The 18,379-nt window shown below is 47.8% G+C and overlaps 1 protein-coding gene across 1 annotated transcript; it reads right to left on the bottom strand.

The window, feature by feature from the left end:
* Positions 1 to 3,602: 3,602 nt before the first annotated feature.
* Positions 3,603 to 4,361, bottom strand: LOC119406386 (ubiquitin-conjugating enzyme E2 Z-like). The gene has a single exon (XM_037673126.1). The coding sequence runs from the start codon at positions 4,359 to 4,361 to the stop codon at positions 3,603 to 3,605; it is 759 nt and encodes a 252-aa protein (XP_037529054.1).
* Between the last annotated feature and the right edge of the window lie 14,018 nt (positions 4,362 to 18,379).

Below are 18,379 nucleotides of genomic sequence, written 5' to 3'. Positions count from 1 at the left end.
GTGAGTCAATGAGGAATTGATTGATTGATAGTAAGTGAGTGAGTGAATCAGTGAGTAATTGATTGATAGAGTGAGTGAGTGAGTGAGTGAGTGAGTGAGTGAGTGAGTGAGTGAGTGAGTGAGTGAGTGAGTGAGTGAGTGAGTGAGTGAGTGAGTGAATAAACGTTTATTTGGTGCAGCAAAACTCGATTAATCGCGCACCCGGCTAATCCTACGACGGTCCGAGAGGTCTAGCCTGCCGGCCCGATCACGGGCGCGCTGGACGGCCAGGATTTGGTCCTCATAGACGGGACTTCGTAGGAGCGCGTCCCACTCTTACTTGGTGAACTTCGGGCCCAACGACCCGCACTCCCGGAGCACGTGAGATAAAGTAGCAGCCTCGCCACAGGCTCCGCAAGAACTATTCGGGTAAATGTCCGGATATATGCTATTAAGGGACGCCGGGTTTGGGTAGGAGTTAGTTTGCAGGATTCTGAGCGTGACCGCCTGCGGCCTGCTTAGCTTAGAATGAGGCGGCGGGAAGACCCTTCTCTCTTAGTAAAAGAATTTAGTCATTTCTTTGTGCGTGCTAGGAGCCTCCCTGTGTCCGGGGGGAAAGTCGCCCGATCCGAGGGCAGCGCGGTCGGTAAGCCACGCGCAGCCTCGTGGGCAGGCTCGTTGAGGTTCAGAGGAACCCCTTAGATCGGCCCGACGTGGGCAGGGAACCAAAAGATGGAGTGTGTGGAGCTGTCACTGTTTTTGGAGCCTTTCAGAATTTCAACTGCCTGCCGGGCTACCCGGCCTTTGTGGAATGTCCTGATGGCCGCTTTCGAGTCGCTATACACGTTGTCTCTCCGACCATCTTGCATGCGAGTGCAATGGCCACTTGCTCGGCCACCTCGGGGTCCGTCGTCCGAATCGAGGCACAGTTGTTGACTTTTCCCAGCGTGTCCACGACGCATGTTTAAGCATTGCGTAACCTTTTGCAGTCCCGAATGAAGCATACCGTTGTTCTCTAACTGATTAGGACAGAAATAGCGGCAGTTTTTCACTTCCCTACACGCGCACTAACGCGATAAAGAAACGTGAACTGCGCGGCATTTACGCGCTCGGCTGTTGACATTTACTAAATGCGAAGCATTTCTTAGCGAACTTCTGCGACTTTTAAACGTATCTAATCTCATCTACATCTTATCTATCTACTATCTATCTATCTATCTATCTATCTATCTATCTATCTATCTATCTATCTATTATCTATCTATCTATCTATCTCTATCTATTATATCTATCTATCTTATCCTATCTATCTATCTATCTATCTATCTATCTATCTATCTATCTATCTATCTATCTAAGGCGAGTTTTCTGGCGCTGAATACAGTGCTTTTCTAAAAAAAAGTGAATTTCCAATATTTTTTCAGACGATCTGCTACACCTTCAGTGACAAAATTATTTTTCTTTGTAGCATGTCGAACAGGCCACCAGTACCTAATTTATTTCTACCCTTTGAGTTTGCCTTGTTCTAGAAAAAAATATCAAACTTCACAACTTTATTAAATTTTGCTCGGGCCGAAATTCCTCGAAGAATCGATATACCTAAATAAGTCATTATTTTTACAGTTACATCACTTCATTAGGTTGGCGGAAATACCATTTTATTGAGGTGCATTCCATAAACTTCCTTTGAAAAAAATTGTTTGATGCCCTTTTGCTCAGTCGGCGCAGAACCACAGACTCTCAATAGGCGGCAACAGAAATAAACGAGCAGAACGAGTTTCGAACTTCAAGAAAAATGTGGAAATTTTTTCAGCCATATCTGTGATGGTCGAAAAAATGCTGGATGATTTGGTATATGAAATGACTCCACTAGGATTCTTTTCATAGACATACAGCACAATCAGTTTTCAGTGGATATATATGTGTATAAAGACATGTTTCAGGACAAAAAATACTAGTACATAAACGTGTTGCAGTACAGAATTGTGTCTCATTACTCAAGAGACACTTCTGTTGTCACTATAGTATGCATGCTTAGACAAAAAAAATCTGTTGTACCACGAAACGTTTCCGTATAGTACTATAAATTTTTGTCGCATTGGTTGAGGAAGACTTCTATTGTCACAGTTAAATACACGCTAAGAGTAAAGTTTCTGTTATAGCACAACACATTTCTGTAGTACCACAAAATTTTGTCGTATACTCCAGGGATATTCCTGTAGTAACAGCTGGGTGCCTTCACAGTACTGTAGCATTTGTCGTGTTACTTCAGCTTTCTGTTATACCACTACACATTCGACAGAAGATACTTCTGGCATGACGACAAAAATATGCGCTGCACAACAGAGAGGTGTGTCGCCACAACAGGTGCATAGCCAGAAATCTTTTTCGGGGCGGGGGGCAGGGGGTTCAACCATACTTTATGCATGCTTGTGCCGCCGTTTTTATGTGTGCATGTATATATGCGCAGGCAAAATTGAAAATTTCCGAGGGGGGGGGTTGAAACTCTCCCCCCCCCCCCTTGGCTACGCCCCTGCGCCACAAAAGGAATGTGTAGTAACTACACAGAAATCTTGTTGTGACAACTAAAATATCTGTTGTCTCAAGGCAAGTTCTCTTGTCATTTTCAACTGGGTAATAAAGCGGTCTACCGTACCACCTGCTTGTACTCCGCCTGCTATCAGGCTACCTCCAGCGATAGTCAATCCGAGAGCGTCTTCCTACCTGCTTGGAACCACACACCAATGGACGTGAAACACGCAAATGTCACGTTATACTTTGCGGTTATGAACGCTAGTGTACACCTCGCGCCTAACCATACGAAGCCACGGATTTTCCGAAGCTAAATCGCACTCCTGACGGAGGACAAGTCGTCGGTGCCGCGGAGGTCAAATCGTACACGCCAAGACGGGCGAGCCGTACATACGCGGCAATCACAACCCGGCGAAATGCAAATGTAGACTACCCTCCCGGGTTCGTACTGGGTGGTAGCATGAATGTTCACTGCGTAGCAGACCCGTGCTATCCCGGAAAGTAAAGTCGTTTGAAGCCAACTTCAACCTCGTTGCAGCCAAGTTCTGCTGAAATAAAGCTAAGTTCAACCTCATTACAGCCATGGCAAGTTCCCACGAAACACAAAACCTCTATAAAACGTCTTTAACAGGTTTAAAAGCTCTATAAACCTCTATTAAACGTTTTATAGCGGTTTCGTGTTTCGTGTGTTCTGCCTAGATAAAGCCATGTTCAACTTCGTTACAGCCAACATAGGCGCGCGCAGGGTTCCCCTTCAGGGGGTAGGGGGGGGGGGCGAAGGTTCATCGCGGCACCCCTCTTCCCTATTACGTCAATGTATGGGGCAGACTTTGCGCCCCCCTCTTCTTAGGTGATCAGGGGGGGCGGCCGCCCCCTGCCCCCCACCCCGCCTCTGCGCACGCCTATGACAGCCAAGTTCTGCGTATATAAAGCCAAGTTCAACCTCGTTACAGCAATAAACAAGCATGACACCAGTGAGCTTCAGCGTGAGCTTTGCGCGGATCAGTGCAGGTTTGCACAAAATATTATTCATGACAGCCATTCCTTTTGGGGACTCCCGTGTGGTCGTTCCTTTACAAGAGCTGGCTTGTTCAACGCACCGAGTGGTCAGCGGGCGCCGGAGCTAGCACCGTGTGCCTTACTGGGACTTCTTCGTTTGCTGCTTCAGCTTGAACAAACAGTTCTGCTTTCTCCTTGCAGGCCCTGAGGTGGGCTAACAGCTCCTCCTTCTTGTAGTTCCAGCCGTCGCCAGTCGCAAACGGCACACCCTTGATTGTCGAGGTCACGCTTCTTTCGTATTCGTCGTATGAATCTAGGAAGCTGTGAATGATGTACTTCCGGAAGGTTGGTGGCTGGGTGTTGTCCGCCTTGAGCGCTCTCTTCAACTGCTCAAGTACCGCAACTCTCATGGTCTGGGTGCGTATGTAGCGTGGCCTCGACCGGCACTCACGTAGTAGCGATTTAATCGCGTGGATTGTCGTGCTTAACGTCATGTAGCTCCGCCACGCGGAGGTCCCCGTCGTGGCAAGTACGTCCAGGCGCACCATACCATAAGGTGGCAGCTTCTCGTGGAACTGTACTCGGCCGTGATCAGTGGTCAGAAAGCGGACGCGGGGGGGCCTTGTCGGATAATCACGTGGGAACTTGATGAAGAACTCGAAAAATCCACCCGCCCAAGCCGTGCCTTGCTCCCCTGCCAGCAGTACATGCTGTCGCGTAAAGTCCGTTTCTTCAACGTACAGAATGGATCGGGGAACTGGATTGAGGACGTAGTCCATCATGTCTCGGGAAACCCTGTGAAGGGAGGCAGCGGTCGGCTCCTCGTCAAGGTAGTTCAATGGGTCCCACATGTCGTTGATCTCGGACAAACAACTAATGCTGCCTCCTACTTCCCTACGTCCGCTTTGATAACTGACTGGCGCCTGGTGTGTTGGCTGAGCCCACTACATGGGTGATTGCCTATGGACTGGGCAGTAATAGAAACAAAACATAACCTAAAACAACTATAGACAAATAGAATAGTAATAACAATAATAACAATCTTATTATGGTAAAGTGCATACACTCAACATTGTGCGCAGCTTATTCAATCTCACTTCATCCTCGATCACCTGCCCGTCCGAGATTTAAGATCATGCGCTAAAAACCTTGCAACACTAGAGTTAAATATTTGAGGGACAACGAAAGAAAATATTTATTATACCTTCTGGTAATGTGTGTGAGTGTCTCGGTTCGTTCTGACGGCGCACAAATGACAGCGCACAAAACCTGATGTACCAGGCGCGCTTATCAAGCCTCCAGTATCAAACTTAGAAGAGCAACGGTTGATAAGGGGTCAAAAAATATTAAATAAATAAATAAAAATAATTAATTAATTCATTCATTCATTCATTCAGCAATAATTTAATTAATTACCTACAGTTTAGGAGCATAGCCGGGATCCTTTTATTGGGGGGAATAAAGAGGTCAGGGGGGCGTTTAACCATACTTTATGTATGTTCAGGCGTGTGTTTGTATGTTTACGTTATATATACATATGCCAAACTAAGTAAATTCGGGGGGCGGGGTGTTTGCCAATCGGATTGGCTACGCCAAGACCAAGCTATAAAACTCGTTAATATTTTCATAAATGTACTTTCTCGAGTTGATGTTTTTTTTTTCAAGAGAAGCTTTTATGGCATCAGAAGTGTCGTTATGGCGTTGTCGGTGTGACCTCCCGGTGTCAGCTCCGGGAGCTCCAGTGTACAGAAGTGCAGGTGCACGCATATGCGGCCGTTTTCCAAAAATGTGGCGTTTTGCCATAATTGATGCTCTCTCAATCGCGGACATCTCGACGATGAGCCGTTTCTCACATGACATTTTCATCCTTTCTCGAGGTCACTTGTCATTTCATGTTATCACATTTCATTTTTGGCGTTCATTGTTGCATTTTATTTTTTCACGCATGCCAGTCTTTGCTACCTGTAGCAACAGAAGTGTTGCGCTTCTAAGCCCGTGGGTGATCTCGCAGCACGCTCTCGCCTCTCGCAACACGGCGCAGCCCTACCCTTCCTAGAGAGCGTGACTCTCGCCACACTGCAAGACCACGAGATCACTTCTACGCCGACCCCGGACACGAAAGCCTCGACTAAGAACAGCTTCCCTATTATAAAATTGGCGAAGATTGCGATAAGCCGCCCAAAGCTTGAAAGAGCGAAGCTATAGACAATTCTGAAGACAAATCTGCTTGTTTCCAGGTTGCTTCTAGGTCGTTGCTAGACTTTATTAGCTAGGTGATGCTAGGTTGCGTCTACGTTGATTCTCAGCGCAGAGAGGTTCGAGTTGAGCCACAGAGAGTCAGAGATACGGCACGCATGTCCAAACTGCAGAGACGGAACTTCGCGTTGAAACCAAGCGTTCACACGTCTCATAGAAGATCTACGGGCACGTCGTCGTTGGCGTACGCCTTCCATTGCTCCGAGGTCTTCCCACCTCCATGTCGGGAAGGAACCACATTAGCATATGTAATAATGCGTGGTAGAAAAGTAAAATAATGATCCGGCGTCACACAGCGCGAATTCTGTAACATGGCTTCAAATAATGCGAATTGTGCAACGAGTGGGTTGTTGAATGCTTCACACCCATAACAAAGGCATCTGCCATAATTCTTTATCGTCATCAGGCGCAGCATCAACAAAGTGCACATAATGCCTTACAGGTGTTCAGTGGGTACCATGATTTTCCGCAGAATGACGAAAAATGGCATAGTGGCTGCTTCCCTACTTCACAAAAGTTATGATTTTTAGCATAGAGGGTTCTAGGTGATGCTAGGTTGTGTCTACGTTGATTCTCAGCGCAGTGAGGTTTGAGTTGAACCACAGAGACACACAGCTACAGCACGGATGTCCAAACTGCAGAGAAGGAACTTCGCGTTGAAACCAAGCGTTCATACCTTTCATAGATCTACGGGCACGTCGTCGTTGGCGTAGGCCTTCCATTGCTCCGATGTCTTCCCGCCTCCATGACGGGAAGGAACCACATTAGCATATGAAATAATGCGTTGTAGAAGAGTAAAATAATGATCCGGCGTCAAACAGCGCGAATTCTGTAACATGCCTTCAAATAATGCGAATTGCGCAACGAGTGGGTTGTTGAATGCTTCACACCCATTACAAAAGCATCTGCCATAATTCTTTATCGTCATCAGGCGCAGCATCAACAAAGTGCACATAATGCCTTACAGGTGTTGTGTGGGTACCATGGTTCTCCGCAGAATGACGAAAAATGGCATAGTGGCTGCTTCCCTACATCACAAAAGTTGTGATGTTTAGTATAGTGGGTTCCTCGCAAGTGCACCACTATTGGTTGCCAAGGAAGCTCATAAGGCCCCCATGATCAATTTCCTCAGGGTCTCAATACAGTTCTTTCCCCCCCTCTCTCTCATTCTAACGTTAACATATATTATATAGCGTGGTGGGAGAGTGAAATAGCGACCTGGCGTCACACACTCCGAATTACGTAGCTAGTGTGTCGTTTAAAGCTTCGAAGCCATTACAAAGTGGTCAGCCATTATTCTTCATCGTCATCAGGCATCGCACCAACAAAGTGCACGTAATACTTACAGATGTGTAGCTGGTACGTCCCTTCTCCGTAGAATGACGAATACTGGCGTAGTGGGTGCTTCCCAACCCCGACTTCCAGAAAATTATGATTTATGGCGTAGGTGGTACCTTGTTATAGTACTTGTATCAGCAACTGCAAGAGAGTGTATAACGGGCTCTAGAAATGCCGTTTTTCCAGCTTTCGCTGTGACTTCGCTGCGCTGTCCGCGCAGGCCTGGTGATTTTTTATTTTCTTCTTAACTCATTAATTGTGCTAAATTGGCCAACGTTTCACTTATTGGCTCAAGACACACATACGGTACGCGTATTTGCAGTGCACCTTCATAAACCACCGAGTGAATTGTTTCCCGCGCGACAGCTCTCACTTACTCCTTTCTTTTACCGTGTTGCAAAAAGGCCTCGAGATATGAGATAAAAAGACAGCCTAGTCACGGAGCGCTTACGATAGCTATCGCGCTGCTCTCAAGCGTGCGCTTGAAGAACAAGACCTCTTCTCCTCCCGCGATTACTTCCACGTCGGCGCCCTCAGTATCGGACGCCTTATCTCCTCAGAAGTGATCGTCCAGCAGCGTGCATTTGCGCCGTCATCCGACGCAAGCCGGGGGACCAGAGGCCTTTCAGTAAACCGCGCCATACAACGGAGCACATCGGAGAAACGGCAGAACAGTGTGCGCATGCGCAGCCAAGTGCAAGTGTCCTCGGCTGTGCTCTTCTGCTATTCGCATTCGATACAGGTGCTTTCTGGTGCGTTATCAGTCGCTTTTTTTTTTCTTGTTCTTTTTAATTAATGCCATATTAGAGGTTCGCGAATAGTGAATTTTAGTACTGAATTGAATACGAGCACGAACGGAATACTATTCGAATACTTTTCGAATAGTAACCATTTTCGAAACAGCCCATGAATTTCACACCATTTTATTGAAACAAATATCCACAAGCTTTGCAAAAGGAACATTATGATTACTTTTAACCCATAAAAAAATACCAGAATCATGTAAACTGAAGCAAGGTCGCATAGAGGAGCAACTTGAGCCGTAGAAATATTTTGTAACTGCAGGTTGAAGTACAGCAGTAACTACAGTATTCAAGGTGGCACTTTGTCAATTGCTTTTAAATAAACCTGATACGTAAATATTAAGCAAAACTCATGAGTCAACATCACCATGAATGTAGTGGTAAAAATATTGAATTGATGACTCCGCCAGTTTGCGACGTACACCGGAGCTTTAGGCGAATACGCCTTCATCCTGTGAACAATATAGCGCCGATATATCCCGCAGAACTTTGGGCTACATGCATCTTGATAATTGGATGATTTAGACCAGTGACATAACCCTTCTCTGTCCAAACGTTTCGTTCCTTTGAGGCTTTTTCATCGGTGCTTGTTGTTCGAAATATATTCCGTATTTCTTATATACACTATTCCATTCGTGCACCATTCGATATTCGAAATTTTCGAACATTCGCACACCTTCATGCCATTCACATCCACCTGGAAAGCATGACGGTCAAGGAAGCCGAGATACGCCCACTGATGTCGCTCTTTTTGAGCATCAGTGTAGCGGACGGCGCTGCCATTTCAGCATGCTTTCTGCGCTTGCGCATCTTCGACAGATCTCGTTACCATTCGAGAATGCTGGACGCTACCATATGCCTCGCTCAGCGCTCCCGCGATACTGTTAAAAAAATTGCAAGGGTGATTGGTGCCGGGCGACTGAGACGCGATGCTCGGAGCGCGTGGCTGCCGGCGCTGAGAGACGCAAGGCGACTGCATCTGGTAGACAAACGTTCAGACTGCGTTTATTGCTGACGCCAGCGGAGCGTTGCTTGCCGTGGATTGAAACTACTGCGCTGACGTGCCACGCTGCACGAAGCGGCTGGGGCTGTGTGGCACGCGTTAATGAGGACTAGAGCGCTCCGCCGGATCCACCGAGGACCACAGATTGAACGACTGTTTACCGGATGTAGTCACCATGCGTCACGAACGCCCTCTCCTTCAAAGCCAGCAGTAACGCGATACGACTATAGCGCTTCAAAACTCGCCGAGCACTGTACATGGCACAGTTAGTTAAAAAAAGAAAAATAGAGAGGATGCAGCAAAAAAAAATATTAAAGGCAGCTTGTCATTCATTTTGTTCTTCTACGCTCAAGGTAAACACATTTCCGTATGAGAGAAGTTGCACATTTGTGAACAAGCTTTCCGCAAAATCGTTCGCCTGCGCCGCCACTATGCTAAACCAAAGGCCACGTCCTCAGTTCGAAATGAGAGCCACAGTACCGCTATCAGTACGCGCTGAATAGCTGCTCGTAGAAAGGCGCGCAAAAAGTCGCTGCAGTCATCAAACGCGCGACATATTGCGTCACGCAGAGCGACACGGTCGCCGACAGTGATAGTCTCATAAAACGACCTCAGATCAACTGTCGAAGTAGGATCGTTCGCACGTCTGAACGTCGGAGGCCTCCGTTCTTGTTGTTCGCTCGAAGAAAATGTGGTTTTAAGCTGCTTAGTGTGGCACAGTGGCGGTCTCGGCCACGGCACCGCTTTCTCGAATGCCGCAGTTTCCGACATCAAGGTCGGAATCCTTACCTTTATATCCCTCGCGGTACTGCGTATCTCGGCTTAACGCGCGTCGACCGCTGTAATTGCGCCGTGTAGTGCTCAAGCGCCGTGACCTGTCTTGCTCTTTCGCCGTCCGTGTGATTCTTTGAGCTACGGCCTGAATTGTATACTGCACGTTCGAGTTCATTCGCGCTAACGGAAATTTAAGGAGGGTTCCTGACGCTTTTCATGGCGCCCATCAGCGTATAACTTATTTCAGAACAGGCGTTGCCAGTTGTCGGTAGCACCGTGACAACAAACGTGCAAACACGGTAACGCGTCGCTCGCTCTTTCAAATCCTCTGGCTAAAGCTAACTGATAGGTATACGGAAACAAGTAGTCTCTACCACGGGTAATGCCGCTCGGCTCTACGGAATATTTCCACCAGAGAATTTGTTCATAGCGCGCCTGGAGAGTTTTCATCTGCCAGAGGCCCCCGAGAAGTTGCTGTGTCAACCTCCCATCTCTTTTAACCAGCTTGTGCGCGATAGTCTATTTGCACCTCAACAGCTCGGGGTCACGTGACCCACGTTGCAACGTCACATATGACGTCATTTTTTAAAGCGATCGGCTTCAACCGGCTATGTCTTATTGTGACTACGTTGTCAAGCGACTCTGAGGTCACGTGATAAAAAAAAGGAAGGCGCGTTTTGTTGCCATCATGGTTCGCGTGCACGAAATCAAGTTATCTTACATTCTTGTGGTCGTCATCCACGCTGCGTAGTTCGTTGGCGGCTTGATTATGGTAGATATTGATAGTTCTTCATCGCTATGCGATGAAGCAATCGTACGATCGCATCTCCTGGGCGTTGAGAGTGGCGAACTCAACTGGTTTGGGTTCGCGAAGACAGATCAAGAACTAGAGCACCTAGAAGGAGCCCCGGGATAAATTCATTTACGGTCTTCTGCTTCTTCCTTTAGCTTGCTACATTGCGCCACGTTACCCCGTTTTCCTTTGCACCTCTTCATGCCGCATCGCAACTGGACCAAAGAGTAATATTTGTTGGGGTTTAAAGCCCCAACAGCAGATAAGATTATGAGGAACACCGTAGTGGGGGGCTGCGGTAATTTCGACCACCTGGGGGTAAACTTTAACATGCACTTAAATCTCACCACACAGGTCTCATACGTATTTGCCTCCATCGAAAACGCTACCGCCGCAGATTCCGTCCCGCGACCTTCGCATCACCAGCCAAGCACCATAACCACTAGATCACATAGGCAGGGACCACAGCGAGTGCTCGTCTCACTGGCGAGTCGGGTATGTTGCCGTGTGGGTACGTAACGCAGTACAGTACAGTACAGGTCACTGGTCAGCAAACTGAACACCTGTACTTCAGTAGATTCAGTAGACTTCAGCAGATTCCTTCGATGCAAAGCATACGGCGCTAACAGCGGTAGCAGAAAATGCCGGCAAACGTACCTGTTACTTGCCGCCAGGGCACGCTATCGCGTGCCCTGGCGTTCATAGCGCCACACATCTAGGGAGCCTGCATGACCGCCCGTTCGTGTAGGCTCCCTACACACAACCTGTGACACAACACACTTGGCACTCCCCTCGACAGCACTCGTTACTTTCATTCCTACGCAACGACACATGACAAGTCCATGAGCGGCTCAGTGGAGTGACTTCGATTACGCGGGCTTCCTTCACCAAGCTCTTTAATCCGCCAGGGCGCGCAGCGTGGAAGCGTAGATGACAATCACAAGAAAGGAGGATAACTTGCTCTTGTGCACGCGAACCATGATCGCAACAAAACACGCCTTCCTTTTTTTATCACGTGGCCTGGGAGTCGCTTGACAAGACGTAGTCACAATAAGACATAGCCAGTTGAAGCCGATCGCTTTAACCAATGACATCATATATGACGTTTCAACTTGGGTCACTTGACCCCGAGCTGTTGAGGTGCAAATAGCGTTGTCTGGGTCTGCAAATAGCGTTGTCTAGCGCCCAGTTTGTGCGAGCGGCGATATTTCTGTGCCTCTGCGCCATGCGACAAAGCGAAGTTGCAAATAAGGCGAGGGTAAGCGTGTGCCGGCCAAGCGCGCTCAGCTGAGCCCATCGTCTACTAAGCAGTGCTTTATTGAGGACGTCACCCCATAGTAACGCACTTCAGACGAAGGGTGTTTTCGGCTTACCTCATAAGTGTTGGCGTGTGGCGTATATTTAAGTTTCTTTTTTTTTTCCTCGATTGCTTCTTGTTATGCTCACTTTCGCAACATACAATACAAGCGACTGAGAAGAAAGAAAAGATGGCTTTTGCCTTGAAGTCGTCTTAGGCCAATGTACAAGGGACCGTCTTAGTTGTTCGCCGAGCTAAGCCACTACAATTTTTCTTAACGCTCTCGTTTTTAAATTAACAATGTCTGTTTTCGCCGTTCCTGGGTAGATATAAACTGTCGATCACCTGTGGCGCATACCAGTATGTACACAGCGGCCTGTGGTTAAAGGGTATGTGCAACACGTGTCTAGAGGAAAGGGTTTGACGACGTACGAGACAGGATTTTCACGTTATTTATGCCAGGATCCGACAGTCACATTCGTCAAGTCGTCTTACCCTCCCATGTCAATTTTCGTCTACGCCAAGTTAAGGAGACCATCATGAGAGCACCCAGAGGTAGGCGGACAGACAGACAGACAGACAGACAGACAGACAGACAGACAGACAGACAGACAGACAGACGGACGGACGGACGGACGGACGGACGGACGGACGGACGGTTAGAAGGAAGGAAGGAAACGCTGAAAGTGCCAAATGTTCGTTACAAATGCTTCGCAATTTCAAAACTGAGCCGATTTAGTGTACTACAAAAGCGCTGAAAACTGGGAGAGTTGTGGATAGGAATTCCTTATCGAATGTTTTCAGCGCACACATCACAAACACAGTCCTTGTCTCTCTTCTTCCCTTACGTCTTTCTCGTGTGCGCTGAAAACGTCCCATAATTAATTACTGTACTATGTACTCTACTACGGAAAAGCGATTACATCTTGAGAGCAGCCCATTCAACAAAGAATGCTCCTATCAGAAATTCTACCAATTGCGACACCTACATTGTGTTTCCAAAAAACGCCAGGCCTGCGCTGAAAGCGCTGCACAGTCACAGCGAAGGCTGGAAGAGCGGTGTTTCTAGAGCCCGTTGTAAACTCTCTTGGGGCTACAAATACAAGTAACCTAGCAAGGTACCCACTACGCCATAAATCAAAATTTTTGTGAACTTGGGAAGCACCTACTACGCCATTATTCGTCATTCTGCGGAGAAGTGAGGTACCAGCTACACATCTGTAAGGCATTATGCGCACTTTGTTGACGCGACGACTGATGACGATGAAGAATTATGACTGAGCCTTTTGTAATGGGTTGCAAGCTTTAAACGTCCACCAGTTACGTAATTCGCAGTGGGTGACGGCCGGTCGCTATTTCACTCTCCCGCCATGCTGTATAACATACGTTGACGCGAGAAAGAGAGAGAGGCGGAAAGGAACATTATTGAGACCCGGAGGAAATGGATCATGGGCTTCCTTGGCAACCAATACAAGAGCCCTTGGGAGGAACCCACTACAGTATAAATGATCGTAATTTTTGTGAAGTAGGGAAGCAGCCACTATGTCATTTTTCGTGATTCTACGGAGAGCCGTGCTACCCTCTATACACATGTGAGGCATTATGCGCACTTTGTTTATGCTGGGCCTGATGACGTTGAAGAATTATGGCAGAGCCCTTTGTAATGGGTTGGAAGCATTCAACTACCTACTCGTTGCACAATTCGCATTGTGTGACGCCTGGTTCTTATTTTACTCTTCTACCACGCTATCTCACATATAGACGATTTTCCGCAGCTGCTTTGTTCAATCAAAACTAGATGGCGCCACCGCACCGTGGCCGTCCCCCTACCGTGGCCGTCTCCATGGCCATCCCCCTGCCATGGCCTTTGGCAGCGCTGCTCAATATGTCTCCATCCGCGTCGCGTCGTCTGCACAGCGTTCCCATAGCGTTTGCGCGCACACGAGTAAAAACGAGCAGACGGCAGCGCCGGAAAAGTAAACATGGCGGCACCTGTGGATGCAGTTTCCTGCCACCTCAATTTTGTCACGTCTTCCTCCTGCGCTGTGTGGCCCGTAATTTTAAAACCTACGCATTTATTTGCTTTAAATTCTCGTCCTGAAGCTTCGAGAGCAATGCCTCGGTATTTTGCAGTGTTTCCAAGATTCATTATCATATTGTCGGAGACAAGGCTTAGCAGGCATGCCTAAATAAACACAGCTGATCGCAATAATAAAGACAAAGCATACCTGACGCTTTTTTTCCAGCGTGAGCTGGCACAAAGCGATGGCCGATTTTGCCATTTATTTGTTGCTGTGAGGACAGCGGGCGAGTAGCAAGCGCGAGTTCGGATCGGAGCGGGCTGTCACGTCTGCATGGGTGCTGCCATGTTGGCTTGTAACCCCAGCTACCGGCGGTTGCTAACACAACAATTAAAGGCATACACCATAAATACGAAGTAGAATAAACATATCGCTTATCGTTGTGGCGTGGTAAGTACCGAACAAACGCAAATGTCTCAACGTTTACCACTTTGAGGCTATTGCATGTAGATCTATGTTTTGCTGCGCAAGCATGTGACTTGCTTACACCCTGCTGCAACCAGCTTGTATGGTACGGCCACGGCCGCTTTCCTGGCCCAATGCGTTCCTGGCCCAATGGCTGGGGCAAATGGCTGGGGGAAGGCCAGTTACGATCACGTGGTCAAACATGGCAGCGCCCGTGCGCCGCTGCGGAAAATCGTCTATAGTAATGTGGTTCCTTCCCGACATGAAGCCTGTATAGTGTCTTTTTGCAAGGCAATGTCAAGCACCGGCACGACTCTGAAGTAGAATACTGGGCTCCCAGAGGGCGCAGGTTCGAACCCCGTTCTATCTTAGAATTTTTTTTCTTATTTCGCGCGATAGTGATTACGGACACCGGCGGCGGCGGAGAACTATGGCGCCAAAAACAGCTGCTGAAATGATCTCATAACAGCTTTCGCTGTAAAAAATGACCGACGCAGGGTAGTACATACTGAATGTTTGGCGAAAAAACGGTAACGCTTGAGAGTACTGAGTTCTCTTCTACGGCAGACGTACAGAATGGCTTTTCTGTGGAGTCCTACGCCTGAGAGAGTCGTTCCAATGTGACTTCAGAAAATATAAAAACAATGCACGGTAGTCGAAGTGGTGAGCCGTCCAATCACAACTGGCTACAGCTGCGCATTGTTGATCTTACGCGGAGTAACGCATGTTTTACGCATTGCGTGCGCTTTTGCAGCCCCCAATGAAGCATACCGTTGTTCTCGAACTGATTAGGAAAGCTATAGCGGCAGTTTTCACTTGCCTACACGCGCACGCGCGCGTAGTAACGCAATAAAGAAATGCGAACTGCGCGGAATATAATAAAGGCAAAGCATTTCTTAGAAACTTCTGCGACCTTGACCGTATCTATCTATCTATCTATCTATCTGTCTGTCTGTCTGTCTGTCTGTCTGTCTGTCTGTCTGTCTGTCTGTCTGTCTGTCTGTCTGTCTGTCTGTCTGTCTATCTATCTATCTATCTATCTATCTATCTATCTATCTATCTATCTATCTATCTATCTATCTATCTATCTATCTATCTATCTATCTATCTATCTATCTATCTATCTATCTGTCTGTCTGTCTGTCTGTCTGTCTGTCTGTCTGTCTGTCTGTCTGTCTGTCTGTCTGTTCTGTCTGTCTGTCTGTCTGTCTGTCTGTCTGTCTCTATCTATCTATCTATCTATCTATCTATCTATCTATCTATCTATCTATCTATCTATCTATCTATCTATCTATCTATCTATCTATCTATCTATCTATCTATCTATCTATCTATCTATCTATCTATCTATCTATCTATCTATCTATCTATCTATCTATCTATCTATCTATCTATCTATCTATCTATCTATCTATCTATCTATCTATCTCTCTGTCTATCTATCTATCTCTCTGTCTGTCTGTCTGTCTGTCTGTCTCTATCTATCTATCTATCTGTCTGTCTGTCTGTCTGTCTGTCTGTCTGTCTGTCTGTCTAAGGCGAGTTTTCTGACGCTGAATACAGTGCTTTTCTAAAAAAAAGTGAATTTCCAATATTTTTTTTTCAGACGATCTGCTACACCTTCAGTGACAAAATATTTTTCTTTCGTAGCATGTCGAACAGGCCACCAGTACCTAATTTATTTCTACCCTTTGAGTTTGCCTTGTTCCTAGAAAAAAATATCAAACTTCAAACTTTATTAAATTTTGCTCGGGCCGAAATTCCTCGAAGAATCGAATATACCTAAATAAGTCATTATTTTTACAGTTACATCACTTCATTAGGTTGGCGGAAATACCATTTTATTGAGTGCATTCCATAAACTTCCTTTGAAAAAAATTGTTTGATGCCCTTTTGCTCAGTCGGCGCAGAACCACAGACTCTCAATAGGCGGCCAACAGAATAAACGAGCAGAACGAGTTTCGAACTTCAAGAAAAATGTGGAAATTTTTTTCAGCCATATCTGTGATGGTCGAAAAAATGCTGGATGATTTGGTGTATGAAATGACTCCACTAGGATTCTTTTTATAGACATACAGCACAATCAGTTTTCAGTGGATATAATATATATATTGCCGCGCCCGCTCTAATGCAGACAACGAAGAAGATGATGTGGGCTCGGACAGTCTCGCGGAACGGGACTCTGACCGAAGAAGAAGACGTGTTTGTGTCTATATCTACAATTCTTGGCCAATCCCCCAGAGTGGGTATGAGCCATGAGTAGAGGATCATCATCATCATCATCATCTATGGTCTTGTATATGCTGCTGCATAAAACGGGCTGCTCGCTCTTCTGCAAAACGTCTTGGTTGTCCGTTTACGGTGCACCGCGACACTGGTGGAGGTGCTGGACCGCAACCTGCCTGATGCTCCACACTCAATCTGGGAGCCGTTTCATCGAGTCCTGACGCGCCGTCACCTGTTACAACTCCCGTCCACCGCTTCAGTCGGCGGTTGCTAGGCCTCTCTCCTGAGCTGACCGCCTTCGAGGAATTGACTACCAGGCCTTTCGTACATCTGCCAATGGCCAACACCAGCCCGCCACAGGTTGCACATGGCACCTTTTCTCCCAATCCGCCACAGGTAACTCTTCTTCAGCCACTTGTACCTGATCGCTTCAGTGGTGCCCCACATGAAGATGTTGAAGATTGGCTTGACCACTATGAACGCGTTGCCGACATCAATCAGTGGAATGCTCAACAAAAGCTTGCCCGCGCATATTTCACTCTCGATGACAGCGCTCACACGTGGCTTGAGAATCGAGAAGGCCGTATCTTGACATGGAATGATTTTCGACAGCAGCTCATTGACACCTTTGCTAGCGTCGATCGTCGAGAGCGTGCTCAACAGTTACTAGATTTAAGAATTCAGAAACCTAACGAAACTGTGGCAATGTTTGCCGAGGACATGACACGCCTGTGTCGTAGGGCTGATCCCAACATGTCCGAGGATAAGAAGTTACGCTACCTTATGCGCGGCGTGAAAGAACAACTGTTCGCCGGACTTGTGCGCAATGCCCCAAGTACTGTGGCTGATTTTATAAGGGAAGCAACTTGCCATTGAGCGAGCTCTGCACCAAAGATCCAGGCAGTACGATCGCCTGTGCACTAGCACCCCAATCAACGCCGCCTCCATGACTCTGGACAATCAGAGCTCCCTACGTGACCTGATCAGGGAGATTGTTCGAGAAGAACTCAGAAGCTTTGGACTCCCACAACGGATACACCCGTGGCGGCCGTTGCGAAGTCGTTCGTGACGAACTTAGGCATGCTTTCTCCGCTGCTGATCTGGTACGACCAGTGTCAGATGACTTATGCCGATGCTGTCCGACGTCCCCCACCCGTCACAGCTATCGCGTCGTACTACCAGCCGCCTACAGCCGCACCTTCGTCACACCCTCAGCAAGAGGCCTTGAGACGTCTGCCCATGACTCCGATGCCATCATGCCGCCAGCCATCATTTGTCGCGCCTCGATCACCATCACAAGAGGACACCATGGGACGCCCGCAATTTCGGAAAACGGACGCTTGGCGCACTGTCGATCGTCGGCCCCTCTGCTTCAACTGCGGTGGTGCAGGCCATATAGCTCGCTATTGCTGGCACCGTGACACAGCGTTTCGCCCTCCTCGGCCGTGGTATGACGGTCGCCGCGCCAACGCCGACTACATGGCTCGCCGTGACGACGCTAATTTCCAAGGCCCTCCAATGACGCGGTCTTCCTATAACGAGTCGCTGCCCCATCACCAGCCCGACTTCGGCCACCGGTCACGCTCTCCATCCCCTGCACAGTCGGCATCACCGAATCGGCGTACCTTTGCTGACCTTCGTGGGAGGAGGTCGCCCAGCCCACGCCGGGAAACTAGAGGCGGCGACCTCACGGGGTAAGGTCGCAGGCCGACAACACGAGGATAAAAAGCCCCCAGTACTGCCGCTACAGCACGACGTGACGCCGACGAACTTTAACAGCGACGAAATTGTGAGCGCCGACCTTGATGTGTTTGTTGATGGACAGCAGTGACGGCCTTAGTCGATACAGGTGCCGACTTTTCCATAATAAGTCAAGACCTCGCCGCTCGTCTC

This window comes from Rhipicephalus sanguineus, chromosome 10 (genome assembly GCF_013339695.2).
Source record: "Rhipicephalus sanguineus isolate Rsan-2018 chromosome 10, BIME_Rsan_1.4, whole genome shotgun sequence".
In the NCBI taxonomy this organism is placed as follows: Eukaryota; Metazoa; Arthropoda; class Arachnida; order Ixodida; family Ixodidae; genus Rhipicephalus; species Rhipicephalus sanguineus.
This window is presented reverse-complemented; position numbering and strand designations above follow the sequence as displayed.